General features: G+C 36.8%; 1 protein-coding gene across 4 annotated transcripts in view; it reads left to right on the top strand.

Annotated features, from left to right (window-relative positions):
* UHRF1BP1L (UHRF1 binding protein 1 like) overlaps positions 1-21,873 on the top strand; it is an 85,710-nt gene that overhangs the window by 49,824 nt on the left and 14,013 nt on the right. For all 4 annotated transcript variants that reach the window (XM_032298785.1, XM_032298795.1, XM_032298803.1 and 1 more), the window contains 4 exons: positions 6,731-6,872; positions 13,867-14,060; positions 14,379-15,880; positions 16,497-16,672. In XM_032298785.1, the coding sequence (XP_032154676.1) occupies positions 6,731-6,872; positions 13,867-14,060; positions 14,379-15,880; positions 16,497-16,672 (2,014 nt within the window). The remainder of the gene's footprint in view (positions 1-6,730; positions 6,873-13,866; positions 14,061-14,378; positions 15,881-16,496; positions 16,673-21,873) is intronic.

Here is a 21,873-nt window from a genome sequence, read left to right as displayed (position 1 = left end):
AAAAAAAAAAAAAAAAAAAAAAAAAAAAAAAAAAAAAAAGCACACAAGTCACCTGTGTTAAATCTGTTACTTCCGCCAGATATCCTAAATCATCCCTCTCAAGTTCAAAGTTCCACTCATCTCTAGGGCAGGGACAAAATGCTGCAGTCTGTCTGCTAAAACATAACAAGAGTCACCTTTGCTCCAGTTCCCAACAAGTTACTCATCTCTATCTGAGACCACCTCAGCCTGGATCTTATTGTTCATATCACTGTCAGCATTTTCATCAAAGCCATTCAACAAGTCTCTAGGAAATTCCAAACTTTCCCTCATTTTCCTTTCGACATCTGAGCCCTCCAAACTGCTCCAACCTCTGCTGTTACCCAGTTTCAAAGTGGCTTCCACATTTTCAGGTGTCTTTTCAGCAGCACCCCACTCTGTGAGTACCAGTTTACTGTATTAGTTCGTTTTCACGCTGCTGATAAAGACATACCTGAAACTGGGCAATTTATACAGAAAAAAGGTTTAATAGATTTACAGTTCCACATGTCTGGGGAATCCTCACAATCATGGCAGCGGAAGGCCAGGAGGAGCAAGTCATGTCTTACATGGATAGCAGCATGCAAAGAGAGAACTTGTGCAGGGAAACTCCCAGTTTTAAAACCACTGGGTCTTGTGAGACTCATTCACTACCACAAGAACAGTGCAGGAAAGACACGCCCCTGTAATTCAGTCACCTCCCGCCAGGTTCCTCACACAACGTGCGAATTGTAGGAGTTACAGTGCAAGGTGGGATTTGGGTGGGGACACAGCCAAACCGTATCACCCCCACACTATACTTATGTAATAAGACCGAGTCTTGGAGCACTTGAAATGTGAAACTTTTCCTCAGGACTTGTTAGCTTTCTAAGGATGTACAACCCTATGCATAGATGTGTAACAATATAGATGTATGGATGTTTAACAATATGCATGAAGTATTGCCTATGAGGTTTTACTCAGTCTCTAGGTGAATTGGTATTCAGATTATCCAAAGCCCCCAACCTCTAAACACACCTAGGCTACCAAGTGTGGCCAGCTCCACCCTGCATTGTCTTGTTATCATAAACTATCAGTTGTGGTGTCAGGGGCTGTGTTAGGCTGTTCTTGTGTTGTTATAAAGAAATAATTTATTTTAAAAAAGAAGTTTAATTGGCTTATGGTTCTGCAGACTGTATTGGAAGCATGATGTGGGCATCTGCTCAGCTTCTGGGGAGGAGGCTTCAGGGAACTTTTACACATGGTGGAAGGTAAAGCCATGTTTGTGACATGGCAAGAGCAGGAGCAAGACAGAGAGACAGTGGGGCAGGGAGGTGCCGCATACTTTTAATCAACCAGACTTTGTAAGAGCTCACTATTGTGAGCACATCACCAAGCCATGAGGTTTTTGCCTCCATGACTCAAACACCCCCCACCAGGCTCCACCTCCAACATGGGGGATTACAATTGAACATGAGATTTAGAGGGCACAATATCCAAACTCTATCGGGGCCCACTGTGAATAGGAAATTCCAATTCCTAGTTGCTTCCCAGGAGCAGGATCAAAGGGAGACCAATTTCCTTTTGGCTTTACAGAACTGCAGTATGCTGTATATACTGTATTGGCTACACTGTGAATATAATTCTATAGCTAAGAACTCTGTCCTATTTATACTGACAGTCTTACTCAGCTTATAATCACCTAACATGGTCTAATTGCAATGTTTGAGACCAACACAATAGGAGTATATGACCAATCTTAAAAAATAAAAGATTTCTAGATTTGTATTATCATTTATAAATTGTTTTGGTTTATTTTCATAAGTCTATGGCTTTGAGACTTAGTTTTATTTGAAAAGTTTTTATTTAACTCAATGATTCCCCTCTGGGACCAATTTTGCCCCCAAGGGGACATTTGGCAATATCTGAAGATAGTTTTGGTTGTCACAACTGGACAGGGATGCTGCTGACCTCTAGTGTAAAGACCAGTGATGCTGCTAAACATCCTTCAGTGTACTAAACATCCTACATCCCACTGTGGTCAGCTCTCCACAGTGAAGAATTAGCTGGCCTAAAATGTCAAAAGTGCCAATTTTGAGAAACTTGGACTTAACAGTTGTTCTCATTGTGCAGTTACTACTTTTTTACATTCGATATACACTCATGTGTTGCTTAATGATGGGAATATTATTTCGTCATTGTGTGAATGTCATAAACTGTACTTAGATGATATGTAGCCTACTTACACTCCTAGGCTATATGGTATATCCTATTCCTCTTAGGCTGTGATCCTGTATATCATGTTACTGTACTGAATACTGGAGCAGTTATAACCCAATGGCATTTGTGTACTTAAACATTATAAAGCATAGAAAATATACCATAAAAGTACAGTATAAAAGCTCTGTTATAATCTTATGGGATCAGCATCTTATAAGTGGCCTGTCATTGGCAGAAATGTCATTATATGGTGCATGACTACATATATACTGCAGCTTTTTAAAAGACTTTAAATTTTAAGATTTAAATAAACTTACGTGAAAATGAGAAGGAAGAATCACTTATACTCCTACATGGTTGCAAGTGAAATACAGTAAGAAACCCCACATATACATACACCACCACACCAAACACAAAACAAAATGAACAAAAGTAGAAGAACATAGGATAGATAGTATGTTTGTCCCAATTTGAATAGGTTTTTAATTATTATTATTTTTTTTTGAAACGGAGTTTCACTCTTTGTTACCCAGGCTGGAGTGCAATGGCGCAGTCTCGGCTCGGCACAATCTCGGCTCACTGCAACCTCGGCTCACCGCAACCTCCACATCCTGGGTTCAGGCAATTCTGCCTCAGTCTCCTGAGTAGCTGGGATTACAGGCACGTGCCACCATGCCCAGCTGATTTTTTGTATTTTTAGTAGAGACGGGGTTTCACCATGTTGACCAGCATGGTCTCGATCTCTTGACCTCGTGATCCACCCGCCTCGGCCTCCCAAAGTACTGGGATTACAGGCGTGAGCCACTGCGCCCGGCCGGTTTTTAATTATTAAAGGAAAAAAGAAACTGTTATTTGTTAAAATAAGTTGACACTTTGAATTGAAAAGAAATTTTTCCTTATATTCAGAGAAAAGCTTTTTAATTAGATACTATAAGGAACTGACTTGAATTTATAAAGACTGTACAAATTAAAATGATTGATTAAGCAATTTGGCTGGGCACGGTGGCTCATGCCTGTAATCCCAGCTGTTTGGGAGGCTGAGGCAGGCAGATCACTTGAGGTCAGGAGTTGGAGACCAGCCTGGCCAACGTGGCAAAATCCCCTCTCTAGTAAAAATACAAAAATTAGCCAGGAGTGATGGTGTGTGCCTATAATCCCAGCTACTCAGGAGGCTGAAGCATGAGAATCACTTCAACCCAGAAGGCAGAGGTTGTAGTGAGCCAAGATTGCACCACTGCACTCCAGCCTGGATGACAGAGTGAGACTCCATCTCAGAAAAAAAAGAGAAATATTGATTAGGCAGTTTATGTAAGAGGAACCATATATAAACCATTGAAAAATTATTCCACTTCATATGAGACATATACACATCTATTGAATGATGAATGGGAAAAAAATTGAATGAAGAATGGGAAAAAAAAAAACAAAAACTTAAGCTGCATCCCTGGGTCTACTAATACAAATAAATGAAACTGATAAAACTTTATTGGTTGAACTTTGTGACTATATATACATTTTTGATGTAATTAACTAGGGAGTGGATGAAAAAAATGTAACCAGAACCTTAAAACTAATAGTTTTTTCAAAAAAAATCCAACTGTTATTTTAAACTCAGGGGTACTGTGCAGGTTTGTTACACTGTTATATTGCCTTATGCTGAGGTTTGGGATGTGATTGATCCCATCATCCAGGTGGCGAGCATAGTACCCAGCAGTTAGGTTTTCAGCCCTTGTTCTCCTTCTTCCCTTCCTCCTTTTGGGGTCTCCAATGTCTGTTGTTCCTTTTTTTGTCTCCAAGTGTACCCAACATTTAGCTCCTGCGTATAAGTCAGAACATGGCAGTACTGCAGCCTCACTAGCATCTGTATTTTGACTTTTTAATAGTAGTCATTTTGATTGATGTGAGATGGTATCTTACAGTGGTTTTGATTTACACTTTGCTGATGATTAATGATGTGTTGAGCATTGTTTCATATGCTTGTTGGCTGCACATGTCTTCTTTTGAGAAGTGTGCGTTCATGTCCTTTGTCCACTTTTTAATGGTGTTTGGGTTTCACAATTCTTAAATAATTGTGAATATTTTCTCCCATTCTGTAGGATGTCTCTTGATAGTTTATTTTGCTGTATAGAAGCTCTTTAATGAGGTCTCACTTGTCTAGTTTTGTTTTCATTGTGATTGCCCTTGAGGTCTTAGCCATAAATTCTTTGCTAAAGCCTATGTCCAGAATGGTATTTCCTAGCTTTTCTTCTAGGACTTTTATAGTTTGACCTCTTATATTTAAATCTTTGATCCATCTTGAGTTAATTTTTGTATATAGTAGAAGGTAGGGGTCCAGTTTCATTCTTCTAACTATGACTAGCCAGTAATCCCAGCTCTATTCATTGAATAGGGGGGTCCTTTCCCCATTTTTTGTTATTGTTGAATTTGTCAAAGATCAGATAGCTGTAAGTGTGCAGCTTTATTTCTGGGTTCTCTGTTCTGTTCTATTGATCTATGTCTCTGTTTTTGTACCAGTACCATGCTGTTTTGGTTCCTTATAGTCTAAAGTCAGGTAATGTCATGCCTCCAGCTTTGTTCTTTTTTCTTAGGGTTGCTTCGACTCTTCAGGTTCTTCTTTGGATCCCATATGAATTTTTAAATATTTTAAATATTTCTGTGAAAAGTGATATTTGTAGTTTGATAGGAATGACGTTGACTGTAGATTGTTTTGAGCAGTGCGGACTTCTTTTTTTTTTAAGACAGAGTCTCATTCTGTTGCCCATACTGGAATACAGTGGCAAAATCTCAGCTCACTGCAACCTCTGCCTCCGAGTTCAAGCGATTCTCATGCTCAGCCTCCCGAGAAACTGGGATTACAGGCGTGTGCCACCATGCCCAGCTGATTTTTGTGTTTTTGGTAGAGATGGGGCTTCACCATGTTGGCCAGGCTGGTCTAACTCATGGCCTCAAGTGATCTGCCCGCATCAGTTGCTCAAAGTGCTGGGTGTGAGCCATCATGACTGGTCCAGTTTTTGTAGAGATCGTTCATCTTTTTGGTTAGATGTATTCCTAGGTGGTTTTTTTGTTGTTGTTGTTGTTTTTTAATTTGGCTTTCAGTTTGAATGTTACTGATGTAGGTAAATACTACTGATTGTTTACATTGATTTTGAGTCCTGAAACTTTATTGAGGTTACTTATCTGTCCTGGGAGCCTTTTTGTGGAGCCTTTAATGTTTTCTAGATATAGAATCATTGTCAGCAAAGAGAGATAATTTGATTTATTTTCCTATTTGGATGCCTTTTCTTTCCTTCTCTTGCCTGATTGCTCTGGCTAGAACTTCCAGTACTATGTTGAATAGGAGTGGTGAGAGGGCCATCCTTGTCTTGTTCCATTCCTTAAGGGAAATGCTTCCAGTTTTTGTCCCTCCAGAATGATGTTGGCTGTGAGTTTGTTATAGATTACTCTTACTATTTTGAGGTATGTTTCTTCAATTCATAGTTTGTTGAGGGTTTTTATCATGAAGGGACATTGGATTTTATCAAAAGCATTTTCTTTGCCTATTGAGATAACCATATGGTTTTTGTTTTTAGTTCTGTTTATGTGGTAAATCACATTTATTGGTTTGTGTATAAATGTCTTTTTGGAAAAATAATTTGAGCAATCAAACTATTTGACAGAAGTGTTTATAGTTATTATTTTTAAATTAGTTATTTTTTATTGTAAGATATGACTGAATTTACTATAATTATATATATATTTAGGCTTTTGCTATTGAAAGTAATGGCAAAACTGAAATTACTTTTGGACCAACCTAATAATGTCGGCTGGGTGCAGTGGCTCACTCCTGTAATCCCAGCACTTTGGGAGGCTGAGGTAGGTGGATCGCTTGAGGTCAGGAGTTTGAGACCAGCCTGACTGACATGGCAAAACCCCATCTCTACCAAAAAAACAAAATAAATCTATGTCTATATCTATGTTAACATTACTAATCTGTATATAATTTAATAATTGACATTAAGTACGTTCATATTACTGTGTGACCAGTACCATTATTCATCTCCAGAATTTTTATTATCTCAAGCTGAAACTATGTATAGCTCTGTTATTTTTCATGATAATGGAGAAATTATGATAAAGAATTATTTTAAATAGCATACAGGGAAGCATTCTGGATCTGAGGACTTGGATCTGTGTCGTGACTGCCATTTACTTATCTGTATTATCTGATAGAATATCATTATCATTATTTTTCTATCTGTTGTTTTAAGGCTCACAATAATAAGTTCGCAAGAAATAATGTACAATGTTGATTTTGTGATTGATAAGGATCCAAAAAGATTATAGAGTTTTCTGAATAGTTGATGGGTGTTTAAAAATAATTCCATGTGAAGTTAAATATATAATAAAGTTTACACTGGAAATTAACCATTAGCAAATTTTTGGAAGTAGTTTTAAAAGTACTGTCTGGGTTGCATAAATTATTTTGAAAGGTTTTTATTCAGTGTGATTTCAGTAAACTTGTTTATTTTTTCAGGTCTCTACAGCAGAACAATGTCGTTCTTCCCCCAAAAGTATGATTTGCTGCAATAAAAAATCCCTATATCTTCCACAAGAAATGTCAGCTGTCTATATAGAATTCACAGAATATTACTATCCAGATGGAAAGGATTTTCCAAGTAAGAGTGGTTTCTATTATTATTTGTCCATTATTTGGGAAGGTGTTTTTTCTTAATATTTTTGAGTTTTATAGATATGAAAAAAGAAAACTATATTGTTCCTTATTTTATTATATATATATTTTTAAGAAATAGTATCTCACTATGTTGCCCGGGCTGATTGCAAACTCCTGGGCTCAAGCAGTACTCTTCCTTGGCCTCCCAAAGTGCCACTGGGCCTGGCCCCTGTTCCTCCTTCTTATTATGTATAGTATATAACTCTAGTCTAACAGTTTTACATGTTGTTGTTATTTGTTCATGTATCCTTTTCCCTCCCTAGCTTGTAGAATCCTTGATGGCAGGAATCAAGAGGGGTTTTTTTTGTTTTTGTTTTTGTTTTTGTTTTTTCAGACAGAGCCTTACTCTGTTGCCCAGGCTGGAGTGTACTGGTATAATCTCAACTCACTGCAGCCTCGGCCTCTTGGGTTGAAGAGATTCTCGTGCCTCAGCCTCCTGAATAGCTGGGATTACAGGCATGCACCACCACACCCAGCTAATTTTTCTGTATTTTTAGGAGAGACAGGGTTTCACTATGTTGGCCAGGCTAGTCTTGAACTCCTGACCTCAAGTGATCTGCCCACCTTGGACTCCCAAAGTGCTGGCATTATAGGCATGAGCCACTGCATCCAGCCCATCTGGTATTTATGATTAATTTTATCCCAGATATTCAATTCACTTTGTGCTTAATAGCTGTTTGTTAAAGAATCAGTGAAAGTTAGGTTATTTGTAGAATGAAGTCATTTGTTTCTCCATAGTAAAATTCCATTTATATTTCAGCTATATAACTCCATTTATATATTATTGAAGAAGTAGTAGTTGAAGTTGTCCTTTCAGCTGTAGAGAATTTTTTTTGACTGTTTAAAATGCTCAAATGTATACTTTGGGCACCTTTTGGCATTTGCAGTTTTCAGAAACAGTGCATTACATGAATTTTTATTTGTAGAAGATTCTTTGGCTTTCTAACATTAAAATGATTATACATTTATATTCTTTGAATATTAAAACTCTTGGGCTTCCTAACATTAAAATGATTGTGCATTTGTATTCTTTGAATATTAAAACTCTGTGCTATTGTCTCAGTTCCTCTAGGAATTCTTTTTTTTTTTTTGGAGACAGAGTCTTGCTCTGTGGCCCAGACTGGAGTACAGTGGCATGATCTTGGCTCACTGGAACCTCTGCCACCCGGGCCCAAGCGATTCTTGTGCCTCAACCTTCCGAGTAGCTGGGGCTACAGGTGCGTGCCAACACTCCCAGCTAATTTTTGTATTTTTGGTAGAGATGGGGTTTCGCCATGTGGCCAGGCTGGTATCCAACTCCTGGCCTCAAGTGATCTGCCCATCTCAGAATTCTTAAACTAAATGTTGCCCTCTTTTATGTGATACCTTTTTTATTGGGTGAAAAATCATAGTTGAAAATATTTAGATAAAATAGGATAGATTATCAGAGGTAACAAGTTGTATGCCCTTTCTTTAAAAGTAGAACTCCAAAATACTTAGACCTACTTTGCCCATTTGTTTAACATTGATTTATTAATATATATATATTTTTTCTGATATAGAGTCTTGCTCTGTTGCCCATGCTGGAATGCAGTGGCGCGATCTCAGCTCACTGCAACCTCCATCTCCCAGATTCAAGTGATTCTCCTGCCTCAGCCTCCTGAGTAGCTGGGACTACAGGTGTGCACTACCACACCGGCTGATTTTTGTATATATATATATATATATTTTTTTTTTTTAAATAGAGGTGGGGTTTCTACATGGTAGCCAAGGTGGTCTTGAGCTCCAGGACTCAAGTGATCCGCCCTCCTTAGCCTCCCAAAGTGCTGGGATTATAGGCATAAGCCACTGTGCCCTATGTTTTTAGTTTCGCAAGGAACTTCTGATGCTCATACTGTAGTTTTGCCTTTGTTGCTAGATTAAAAGATAGCATCCTGGGGATTACAAAGATGTCCATCTATTTTATTGCTTTATTCCTAATTTGTGTTAAACTTCTGGCATCGGCCAGGTGCTGTGGCTCATGCCTGTAATACCAGCACTTTGGGAGGTCGAGGCAGGCGGATCGCCTGAGGTCGGGAGTTCGAGAGCAGCAATGAAACCTCATCTCTATGAAAAATACAAAATTAGCCAGGCATGGTGGCACATGCCTGTAATCCCAGCTACTCAGGAGACTGAGGCAGAAGAATTGCTTGAACCTGGGAAGCGGAGGTTGCTGTGAGCCAAAATCATGCCGTTGCATCTCAGCCTGGGCAACAAGAGCGAAACTCCATCTCAAAACAAAAAACAAAACAAACTGGCATCTCATCCTATCTTCATGTTTTCAACAGTCTTTTGTGGGTTTTTTTGTTTGTTTTGTTTATCTGTGTGTATTTCTCATTTGTTTCTTTCAGCTGCCTTTCCAAGCAGATGAGAAAACTCAGATAGATGAAGACATTTGCTCAGCATCTTATAGGGAGTAAAAAGGCACAGTTGAAACTCAAGCATTGTCTTATAAATCTTAATTCATTGTTTTTTCCTCACGGTATTACACTACTCCCCTTTGCCCCTATATTCACCATGGCCATTGTCTGTTATTGCATAATCATAGTATTCCAGCCATGCCCCTATAAATGTTTTTCCTAAATAAAATATATCATTGGTCAAGTAATTTTTTTAAATTTTATTCTCTTTAATTTTTATGTTAATTTAAAAAAAAATTTCCTTAGGTTATTAGGGAACAGATAATGTTTCGTTACATGAGTAAGTTCTTTAGTGGTGATTTGTCAGATTCTAATACACCCACCACCTGAGCAGTACACACTGCACCTTATTTGTAGTCTTTTATCCCTCACCCCTTTCCCACCCTTTCCCCTGACTCCTCAAAGTCCATTGTATCATTCTTATGCCTTTACATCCTCATAGCTTAGCTCCCATTTACAGGGGAGAACATGTGATGTTTGGTTTTTCATTCCTGAGCTACTTCACTTAGAATAATAGTCTCCAGTCTCATCCAGGTCGCTGCAAATGCCATTAATTCATTCCTTTTTATGGCTGAATAGTATTCTGTCACACACACACACTCCCCACAGTTTCTTTATCCACTCGTTGATTGATGGGCATTTGTGTTGCTTCCACATTTTTGCCATTGCAAATTGTGCTGCTATAAACATATGTATGTGAGTATCTTGAATGACTTCCTTTCCTCTAGGTAGATACCCAGTAGTGGGATTGCTGAATCAAATGGTAGTTCTATTTTTTGTGCCTTTTTTTTTTTTTTTCAAAGTCTCACTCTGTCGCCCAGGCTGGCTTGCAGTGGTGTGATCTCAGCTCAGTGCAGCCTCCGTTTCCTGGGTTCAAGCAATACTCCTGCCTCAGCCTGCTGAGTAGCTGGGACTACAGGTGCGCACCACTGCACCCAGCTAATTTTTGTATTTTTAGAGATGGGGTTTCACCATGTTGGCCAGGCTGGTCTCAAACTCATGACTTTGTGATCCACCCGCCTCATCTTCCCAAAGTGCTGTCATTACAGGCATTAGCCACTGTGCCCAGCCTACTTTTAGTGATTTAAGGAATCTCCACACTGTCTTCCATAGTGGTTGTACTAGTTTATATTCCCACCAGCAGTGTAGAAGTGTTCTCTGCCACTTCATTCATGCCAACATCTATGTTTTGATTATGGCCATTCTTGTAGAAGTAAAGTGGTATGACATTGTGGTTTCGATTTGCATTTCTCTGATCATTAGTGATGTGAATTTTTTCATATGTTTATTGGCCATTTATATATGTTCTTTTGGGAATTGTCTGTTCATGTCCTTAGCCATCAATCCCTTTTTGGTGGGATTTTTTTTTTTCTTGTTGATTTGAGTTCATTGTAGCTTCTGGATATTAGCCCTTTGTCAGATATATATAGATTGTGAAGAGTTTTTCCCACTCTGTGGGTTGTCTGTTTATTCTGCTGACTGTTCCTTTTGCTGTGCAAAAGCTTCTTTAGTTTAATTAAGTCCCAGCAATTTACCTTTGTTTTTATTACATTTCCTTTTAGATTCTTGGTCATGAAATCCTTGTATAAGCCAATGTATAGAAGAGTGTTTCCAATGTCATCTTCTAGATTTTTATAGTTTAGGGCTTAGATTCAAGTCCTTAATCCATCTTGAATTGATTTTTATATAAGGTGAGAGATGAGGATCCAGTTTCATTCTTGTACATATGGCTAGCCAATTATCCCAGCATCATTTGTTGAAAAAGGTGTTCTTTTCCCACTTTATGTTTTTGTTTGCTTTGTTGAAGATCAGTTGGTTGTAAGTATTTGGGTTTATTTCTGGATTCTCTATTCTGTTCCGTTGATCTACATGCCTATTTTTATACCAGTCCCATGCTGTTCTGGTGACTGTGGCCTTACAGTATAATTTGAAATCAGGTAATATGATGCCTTCAGTTTTGTTCTTTTTGCTTAGTCTTGCTTTGGCTGTGCGGGCTCTTTTTTGGTTCTATATGAATTTTAGAATTGTTTTTTCTAGTCCTGTGAAGAATTATGGTATTATTTTGATGGGAATTGCATTGAATTTGTAGATTGCTTTTGGCAGTATGGTCATTTTCTCAGTATTGATTCTACCCATCAATGAGCATGGGATGTATTTCCATTTGTTTGTGTCATCTATGATTTCTTTCAGCAGTGTTTTGTAGTTTTCCTTGTAGAGGTTTTCCACCTCCTTGGTTAGATATATTCCTGAGTATTTTATTTTATTGTTTTATAGCTATTGTAAAAGGGGTTAAGTTCTTTGATTCTCAGCTTGGTCACTGTATATAGAAGAGCTACTGATATGTGTATATTAATTTTGTATCTGGAAACTTTGCTGAATTCTTTTATCAGTTCTAGGAGCTTTCTAGAGGAGTCTTTAGGATTTTCTAGGTAGATGATCATATCATCAGCAAACGGTGACAGTTTGACTTCGTCTTTACCTATGTGGATGCCCTTTATTTCTCTCTTGTCTGATTGTTCTGCCCAGGACTTCTAGTACTTTGTTGAAGAGGAGTGGTGAGAGTTGGCATCCTTCTCTTATTCCAGTTCTCAGAGGGAATGCTTCCAACTTTTCCCCATTCAGTATTGTGTTGACTTGCTGTAACAAATACCACAGACTGGGTGGTTTAAACAACAGAAATTTATTATCTCACTGTTCTGAGGCTAGAGGTCCAAGATGGACTTCAGCAGGATTGTTTCTTCTGAGACTGCTCTCCTTGTAGATCGCTATCTTCCCCCTATGGTTTCACATGGTCTTTCGTGTGTGTGTGTGTGTGTGTGTGTGTGTGTGTGTGTGTGTGTGTCCATCCTGTCCTGCTCTTATAAGGATATGAGTCATATTGAACTAGGGCCACCCATTTTATTCTAATTGTCTCTTTAAAGGCTTTAGCTCCAAATACATTGTGAGCTACTGGGGGATAGGACTTCAGTAAATGAATTTTAGAGGGACTAATTCAATCCATAGCAATTCAATCCATAGCGTTGTTAGTCTTGTTTTTAATGCATTTGTTTCTTTTACATATTTCATTTGCACCCTTCTCCTTTCCCTTAGTGATGTCAGAATACTGAAGGTTTCCACAAGCTGATTTTAACTATTGTTAACTACATACTAATCTATTTTATAAGTAGACCTCTGTTGGGAACTGCATATAGATCTTTCTACTGCTTAGTGTCCTGGTTTCCTTTCTTAGTCCCAGATCTGCTCTCAGGGTTCTTTCTGTGCTCTAGCTCTTGGGCAGCATTTGCTCCCTAGTCTGCTCTGTGGCTACCATCATCACTCAATCTGTATGTTGAGATATTCCTTCTTCTTTCCTTCCAGAGTGTGATGCAGTCTCTGCAGCACCCACTTTATTTCTATTCCGAGAGGCAAGCATCTCTACTGCACAATTGCATGTCTCTGATAAGACTTGAATTATAATTTTTCTTTGTTTGTATCTGTCTCATGTAATAAACTATGAACTTTTAAGGGAAAGGGACCATGCCCTATTTGTTTTTGTGTTCTTTGTGCTTAGGGTAAGACAGACAATGTAGTTGACATACAGTGACTCTTAAAGGAAAGTGAATGAATAAATGAATTATATAAGCAAATAAACCCTATTCAGGACATTGTTACGTATTCTCTCTCTACTGATATCTTACACCTTAGATTTATTTTTCTTAAATTTAGTCTTAAGTGTTCTAGATATGCATAATTTTAGCTTTGGTAGAAATAAATATGTCTGAATTTTTAGAATAAAGGATCTTCATCAAGGTGCTCTGAAAACAAAATGGCTTTTATGGTAGAAGAATATTTATATTTCAGGAAGTGATGTACCCTCTAATTGTAAATATTAGTTTGTTTTAGGAGAGCTGTGAAAAAGAGTGAATTCCCTTTATTATTCAGGAGATACTTGATATTCTAGATATTCTAGGCCTTGATTAAAGTGGGGAATAAATGTGTGTGTGGTCCTTTCTTTCAAGGAGATCCTGCTAGCATAGCACTTTCATAAGAAATTGGTCATTAGACTTAGTTCTCTCATTTTAGAGGATTTAGATTGAGATTCAGGTTGTAAAGTCTTTACAGAAATAGGTGATCGAGGACCACTTTGATGTGATACTTCATCAAGAAGATGATGTTTTTAGAAGTTTGCTTCTTGGTGAATACAACCTTAGGAAAGAAATTGAAACAATGCTTCTCGTTTTATGCAGTTAGTTTTAGATTAATTTATATATTCAAAATATTTATGTGTTTTATAGATTTATATTTTAAAATATTAAAATTTTTTTTTCAGTTACTGAGGCATGGAAAATTTGTCTAAATGTGTTTGCTGTCATTCACATGTATCACTTTGATTTTATAAATAACTCCTCAAATTTATCTTATGAGAGAATAAAACCGACTAAACATGAATTTTCTGTTCTCAGGGAAGATTTAGAACCATCCAATTAAAAATTTAAAAAAAAAAAAATCTTTTCTCCACAGTTCCATCTCCTAACCTCTATAGCCAGCTGAATGCATTACAGTTTACTGTGGATGAAAGAAGCATTCTATGGTTGAATCAATTTCTGCTGGATTTAAAACAGAGTCTTAATCAGTTCATGGCTGTGTACAAGTTGAATGACAATTCAAAATCCGATGAGCATGTTGATGTTCGAGTTGATGGCTTAATGCTAAAGGTATCATACAAGCAGTAGCAATGATATAATTCAATTTTGTTCTTTTTATTTTATGATTTATTGTGTACATATATATGTTACATTCATTTTTCATGTTATGTTTTTTAAAAAGATAATTCTCTTCTAGTGGTCATTTAAGTTCTCTTTACACAGTTTAATAAAAAGATTTGATTGGAAGAGTTAGTGTTTTATGTCTTAATAAGAAAGTAATATTTTGGGGGGAAGGTCAAGAAGAATTTCTGAGCTAAGTCATATTCTCTTATCTTCAAGATGTATGGATTTGCCAGTTGGATGACATTAATTTTTCTTCTCTTCTAGTTTGTCATTCCTTCTGAAATGAAATCTGAATGTCATCAAGATCAGCCACGTGCAATTTCTATTCAGAGTTCTGAAATGATTGCCACAAATACAAGGCACTGTCCAAACTGTCGACATTCTGACCTAGAAGCTTTGTTTCAAGACTTTAAAGATTGTGATTTTTTTAGTAAAACATATACCAGCTTCCCCAAATCTCGTGACAATTTTAATCTTTTACATCCAATTTTCCAGAGACATGCTCATGAACAAGATACAAAAATGCATGAAGTTTATAAAGGAAATATTACTCCCCAATTGAATAAAAACACTCTTAAAACTTCTGCTGCCATGGATGTTTGGGCTGTGTACTTTTCTCAATTTTGGATAGATTATGAAGGGATGAAAAGTGGAAAAGGACGGCCAATAAGTTTTGTAGACTCATTCCCTCTTTCCATTTGGATTTGTCAACCAACAAGATATGCAGAGTCACAAAAAGAGCCACAGACTTGTAGTCAAGTATCTCTAAATACATCACAAAGTGAATCTAGTGATCTGGCTGGCCGATTGAAGCGGAAGAAGCTCTTGAAGGAGTATTATAGTACAGAGTCTGAGCCCTTGACAAATGGTGGTCAGAAACCTTCATCAGATACATTTTTCAGATTTTCCTCTTCCTCATCAGAGGCAGATATTCATGTCCTAGTTCATGTTCATAAACATGTCAGTATGCAGATTAATCACTACCAGTATCTGCTACTAATTTTCCTGCATGAGTCACTTATCCTGCTTTCAGAGAACTTAAGGAAAGATGTAGAAGCTGTGACTGGCAGTCCTGCTAGTCAGACATCCATTTGTATTGGAATTTTACTTAGAAGTGCAGAACTGGCTCTTTTGCTCCATCCAGTGGATCAAGCAAATACTCTTAAGTCTCCTGTTTCCGAAAGTGTGAGCCCAGTGGTTCCTGATTATTTGTCTACAGAAAATGGGGATTTTTTGTCTTCAAAACCAAAACAAATTAGTAGGGATGTAAATAGAATTAGAAGTATAACTGTTAATCATATGTCGGACAACAGATCTATGAGTGTTGACCTTAGCCATGTCCCTTTAAAGGATCCTTTGCTTTTTAAATCAGCTAGTGATACAAATCTGCAAAAAGGCATTTCTTTTATGGACTATTTATCAGATAAACATTTAGGGAAAATAAGTGAAGATGAAAGTAGTGGACTTGTTTACAAAAGTGGCTCAGGAGAAATGGGATCAGAAACAAGTGACAAAAAGGATTCATTTTATACAGATTCAAGTAGTATTTTAAACTACAGAGAAGATTCGAATATGCTGTCATTTGATAGTGATGGTAATCAAAACATACTTTCAAATAGTTTAACTAGTAAAGGAAATGAAACCATACAGTCGATCTTTAAAGCTGAAGATTTGCTTCCAGAAGCAGCTTCACTCTCTGAAAACCTAGAAATCAGTAAAGAAGAGACCCCTGCAGTTAGAACACTTAAATCACAGTCATCTTTAAGGTAACAACATTTTATTGGCCTTTTTAAAAATTATTTTATGTTGCTGAGTGTGTATACATGTGAGTGTGTTTTGTTTTTGTTTTTTAAAATCAATTAAAATACCATTTATTACAGTAAAATGGTATATGTGCATCATAGAACATTGGAAAATACAAGTAAGGAAAAACTTAAAAATTAAGCCTTCACATTGTCACCATCAGAGATCCCCTAAGTTAACTCTATAGTAAATATGTTTCTTAACTTTATTAGGCATGTATTATACATAATATGTGGTTTTATATATTTTTGACCAAAACAAGATCATACTGTTTAGCACCTGTTTTCTTTTCTTTTTTTTTTTTTTTTATTGTACTTTGGGTTCTGGTGTACATGTGCAGATCATGCAGGATTGTTGCATGTGTATTTTGTTTTGAGGCAGAAAACCTCATGACAGAATATGGCATTGTTAACATGTGGAAGAATAGATGTTTCAAAATATGAAAACACTTTGCAGTTATATGTTTAAATATAATTTAAGCTATGGATGCCATATACAGTTTTAATTTTGTTAGAAGCATCTTTTAAGATAGAATTTTTTTCTTTATATATAATAACTTTCTAATAATTTTGTTAACAGTGGAAAGCCTAAGGAACGTTACCCACCCAACGTGGCTCCTCTCTGTGTTTCTTATAAGAATATGAAAAGAAGCTCTTCACAAATGTCATTGGATACCATTTCACTTGACAGCATGATATTGGAAGAACAGTTGTTAGAAAGTGATGGAAGTGATAGCCATATGTTTTTGGAAAAAGGTAAAGTGGTATGGTTTAAGAATTTATATTACATACATACACCTTAGGAGAAAAGGTATGCTTCTAGTTATATTCAGTAATTGTTAACTGTTTCCATGCTTTTTAAAGTTATTGAACATAACTAAAAATAACTGAATATTTTTACCTATATTCAATAATTGTTATTGAATTGTTAATATTTAGTTATTTTTAGTTAAATTCAGTAATTGTTCATTATAGCCCCCCAAAAGACTTATTTATATATACATGGACTATATAAGAGTACCTAACTTTCTTCTAATGGTTGTTCCACTGTTTCTTTTAAACAGTTTCTTTTGTACTCCTGCCTCTCTGTGACTGACATCCAGCAATTATTTGTATCCAATCATTTAGACCATAAGGCAGCCAACATTAAGACTACCAGCTTCTATTACAGAGACTCCTATATTTGGAAATTTGATTAGGTGGGCTTAATTTGCATGGTGAATTCTGCTAATTTACAAAATCAGGATTCTTTCACATACATGATAGTATATGGTGGAACTACATGATTTCCCCATTTTATTGAGAGACAACCATTGCTCCAGTAAAGACTGCTAGGAATGACTTAGAAGGTGTTAGTTGCATCTTCCTCACTAAAGCATTAGGGAGTTTGTGAACAGGAATTAGAAGTATGGGACATAGTCAGAAAGTAGTTGCGGCAGACACAAAAACATAGGAGACCAGTGGCAAATATGAATTACTTTCTTTTTTCATTTTTTCTTTTTTTTTGTTTTTTTTTTTTGGAGAGGGAGCCTCACTCTGTCGCCCAGGCTGGGGTGCAGTATTGTGATCTCAGCTCACTGCATCCTCTGCCTCCTGGGTTCAAGCAATTCTCCTGCCTCAGCCTCCTGAGTAGTAGGGATTGCAGGTGTGTACCACCATGCCCAGCTAATTTTGCATTTTTATTAGAGATGGGGTTTTGCTATATTGGCCAGGCTGGTCTCAAACTCCTGACCTCAAATGATCCATGTGCCTTGGTGTCCTAAAATTCTGGGAGTACAGGCATGAGCCACCACACCTGGCCTCAATTACTTTCTATTTGAAAGGAAATAAGCCTATTGATTTAGTTGAAAAATTTAGATCATTAGTAATATAATTAATATAGCAAGTATGTAATAAGTAATAATATAACATAACAGGTATTATTAATATAAGTACCAGAGTAGTAGCTACCATTTATTGCCAGGCACTGTCTGTTTTGTTCTGTTATCACAGAATACCACAGACTGGGTAATTTATAAAGAACAGAAGTTTATTTCTTATAGTTCTGGAGGCTGGGAAGTCCAAGATCAAACCTCATCAACTTGTAAAGGTTGTATCCTCTGGAGGGCAAGAGAAGCTGCCTGAAGCCTCTTTTGTAAGGGTCGTAAACCCTTTGTGTGGGGGCCTGCTCTCATGGGCTGATCCCCTGTTAAATGCCCCACCTCTTAGTACTATCACTTTGGCAACACATGAATTTTGAAGGGACACATTCAAACCATTGCAGGTGCTTAAATAATTCACTTCTTTTAATTTGAATTACAACCCTGTAATAATAGAAGCTAACATTTATTGAGCATTTACTTTGTGTTGATACCATTCTGTATGTTTTGTATATATATTAATGCATTTAATCCTCACAACAATTCTATTAGTAGTATACTGTTATCTTCAGAGCGAGGTTAAATAACTAACTCAAAGTAACACAACTAGTTAGTGGTTTAAATTCAGGTGTTCTGGCTCTAGAACCTACTGTCTACTATGTACCAAATTGCTTCAACCCTATAGGTATAAGTGCTTATTCTTATCCATCTTTTATAGATAAGGAAACTGAGGCTCCTGAATTTTGAGTAGTTTTCCTATAGTCATATTGTTCTACACAGAGCTGGGATTCTTTCTTGTTTGTTATTCTTTTTTTTTTTTTTTTTTTTTTTGAGATGTAGTTTCATTCTTGTTGCCCAGGCTAGAGTGCAATGGCAGGATATTGGCTCACTTGCAACCTCTGCCTCACTGCAACCTCTACCTGCTGGATTCAAGTAGTTCTTCTGCCTCAGCCTCCCAAGTAGCTGGGATTACAGGCACTGGCACCACGCCCAGCTAATTTTTGTATTTTTAGTAGAGACGAAGTTTCACCATATTGGCCAGGCTGGCCTCAAATTCCTGGTCTCAGGTGATCCTCCCATCTTGGCCTGCCAAATTGCTGGGATTACAGGTGTGAGCCACCATGCCTGGCCTCTTGTTTGTTATTCTAAGCTAATATTTACTAGGGACTTACTATAACAGTAACTATTTTAACTATCTTACATGTATTTAATCTTCAAATAAATTGAGGTAGGAACTGTTATCTTCATTTTAAAGGTGAGACAAACAAAGTCTAGGTGGGTCAGCAGCTTGCCCAAGGTTACACAGCTAGTAAGTGGTAGAGTTTAGCATTTGAACCCAGTTAGTCAGACTTCAAAGTCTGAGCTCTTCTATCTGATGCAAACACATCTTAAAACAAAATACACCCTTTACACAAGTCAGAGAAAAATCTCTCTACTAGATCTCAGTTTACGTAATCTTGGTGGGAGACACTAGTCAGTTTACCTTATATGATAGATGATATTTAATAATAACCGTAGCAAACATATGTTGAACCACCCCTAGTCATGCTGCCAAGTGCTGTAAAATATATTAATTTAATCATTAAGACCATTATATGAGGTAGTTATTATTATTGATCACTTTTCTATAGATTTAGAAACTAAAGCTTAGAGAAATAAGCTATTTTGTCCAACAGTTATAGCCAGGAAGTAGTAAGAGGCAGATTTGTCAGCTAGCCTGACTGAAGAGCCCAAGTTTTTAACCAACCATTAAGCTATTCTAGCTCCCCAGACTTGGGGAATGTGTACTGTACATAAACAAAAATTCTCAGTCTAACTCTGTTACAATTCATAGCAGTCTTCTTTCCAGCATATCATGTGAATGTAGAAGAGGTACTGATATGAATCATGAAAATCTATTCTAGATTTGCAGATAGCTCTAGTTCCCCTGGGCCCCCTTTCTGGCTTAAAATCCTACCTTAACAGAAAATTTTTGTCCTATGATCAAAATATACTTCAAAAACAATGTTCTTGTGGCAGATAACCCTACTTAATCTCAAATCATCAGTGATTTTATTATTTCTAATAATTAAATAATAAGTAAAAGTGACTACTAGTCAATGTGGAAAATATAACTACAATTTGGAAAGTAAAATCACCAAAAAGTCTCACATTCACAAGATGTCAACTGTTACTTTACAAATTTATATATGTACCCATATATTTGTATATTTGCTGTCATATTACATGTTTGGTTTGTAGCCTGCTTTTTATCTTCTGTAAGTATTCTCTAACATTATTTAAACTCCTTTGAAAATATTTTTAAGCTTACATAAAATTGTTTTAAGGATGTATCATGGCCTTTTAAACATTTTCCTGATGTTGGATGTTTAGATTGTTTATAATTTATCAGTTATAAAAGTGCTATAATTATTGTTCACAAATTTTTGTCTCAATTTTTGATGATTATCTTTGAATAGATTCTAGCAGTAGACTGTTTTTAGGATCTTAGGAAGTGTGGACTTTGTAACATTTTAATGACATACATTCCTGGTTCTTTTGAACAGTTACTTACTCTTTTTATGTCAGGGTCATTAATTTTCATTGGAAGGAGACTCTGGCATTTTGTTTTTTTTATAAGAAATATATGAATATTCTCTCATTTTAAAAGGAGAATAGGGTGATACTAAGGTCACACCTTCAATTTTTACTCTAGGCATTTCCATATTATCCGGTTTATCTGCTTTTACCATCCACTTTTGGTATATATACTTCCAGGCCTTTATCTACGTATTTGTATATATGTGTGTGGGTGTGTCAGATATATACACGGATATATGTATACAAAAAGATATGTATGTGTATATGTGCATGTATACATATTTGTGAATGTATGTACATATTTATGAACACACATAGACATATAGCTGGACCATCAGCCTACGTCTGGTCCTTAAATAGTCTTTCCACATCTTGTCGTGTCCATTTGCAGTTCATTCTTTATTCTATAGCCAAAATACTCTTTTTTTTTTTTTTTTTTTTGAGACCGAGTCTTACTCTGTCACTCAGGTTGGACTGCAGTAATGCGATCTCAGCTCACTGCAACCTCCGCCTGCTGAATTCAAGCGATTCACCTGCCTCCTCAGCTCCCCAAATAGCTGGGATTACAGGTGTGTGCCACCACATCTGGCTAATTTTTGTATTTTTAGTAGAGACGGGGGTTCACCATGTTGGCCAGGCTGGGCTCAAACTTCTAACCTCAGGTGATCCGCCCACCTTGGCCTCCCAAAGTGTTGGGATTACAGCTGTGAGCCAACATGCCCTGCCAGGCAAAATAGTCTTTTAAAAAACACAGGTTTCATCATAACATTTACCACTGTATTGCTGATAACTTATAATTGCTATAAGGCTATTAAGTTAAAAATTCTTAACATTACTGACAATGCTCTGTATGATGTGGCTCCAGCTTACTTCTGATGTTTTCCCAGGTACTCATTATACTTCAGATGGATCATAGTTTACTTCAGTCTTTCTGTCACTTTCTTTACTGTGATAAGCTTTTCCATCTCAGTTTGTTATACCTGTTCCTAGAATGCTCTTTTTCTTTCTGTTTATTTTATTATTTTTTATTTTAATTAGAGTAGTTAAGGACAACTCTTTTGGCTTTTTTTTCCCCACCCATTATTTTATCCAGTCAGTGTTTTTCAGTGTATCTTTTTGCTCCCCTAACAATTATTCTTTTCCATGTAAATTAAAAAAATATTTTGTTTTAAATTTTTAAAAAGGGGCCGGGCACAATGGCTTATGCCTGTAATCCCAGCACCTTGGCAGGCCAAGGCAGGCAGATCACTTGAGTTCAGGAGTTTGAGACCAGCCTGGCCAATTGGTGAAACCCCATCTCTACTAAAAATAGAAAAATTAGCTGAGTGTGGTGGTGCGTGCCTGTAATCCCAGATACTTGGGAGGCTGAGGCAGGTGGAGGTGGCAGTGAGCTGAGATCACGTCATTGCACTCTAGTCTGGGCGATAGAGTGAGACTCTGTCTCAAAAAAAAAAATTTTTTTTTAAGGCAATTTTTTTTTTTTTTTTTTTTTGAGATAGGGTCTCACTCTGTCACCCA

Source organism: Sapajus apella, unplaced genomic scaffold, assembly GCF_009761245.1.
Source record: "Sapajus apella isolate SASKATOON/1434 unplaced genomic scaffold, GSC_monkey_1.0 scaffold2, whole genome shotgun sequence".
NCBI lineage: Eukaryota > Metazoa > Chordata > Mammalia > Primates > Cebidae > Sapajus > Sapajus apella.
Note: the sequence above shows the minus strand (reverse complement) of the source record. Positions and strands in the feature narration are given on the sequence as shown.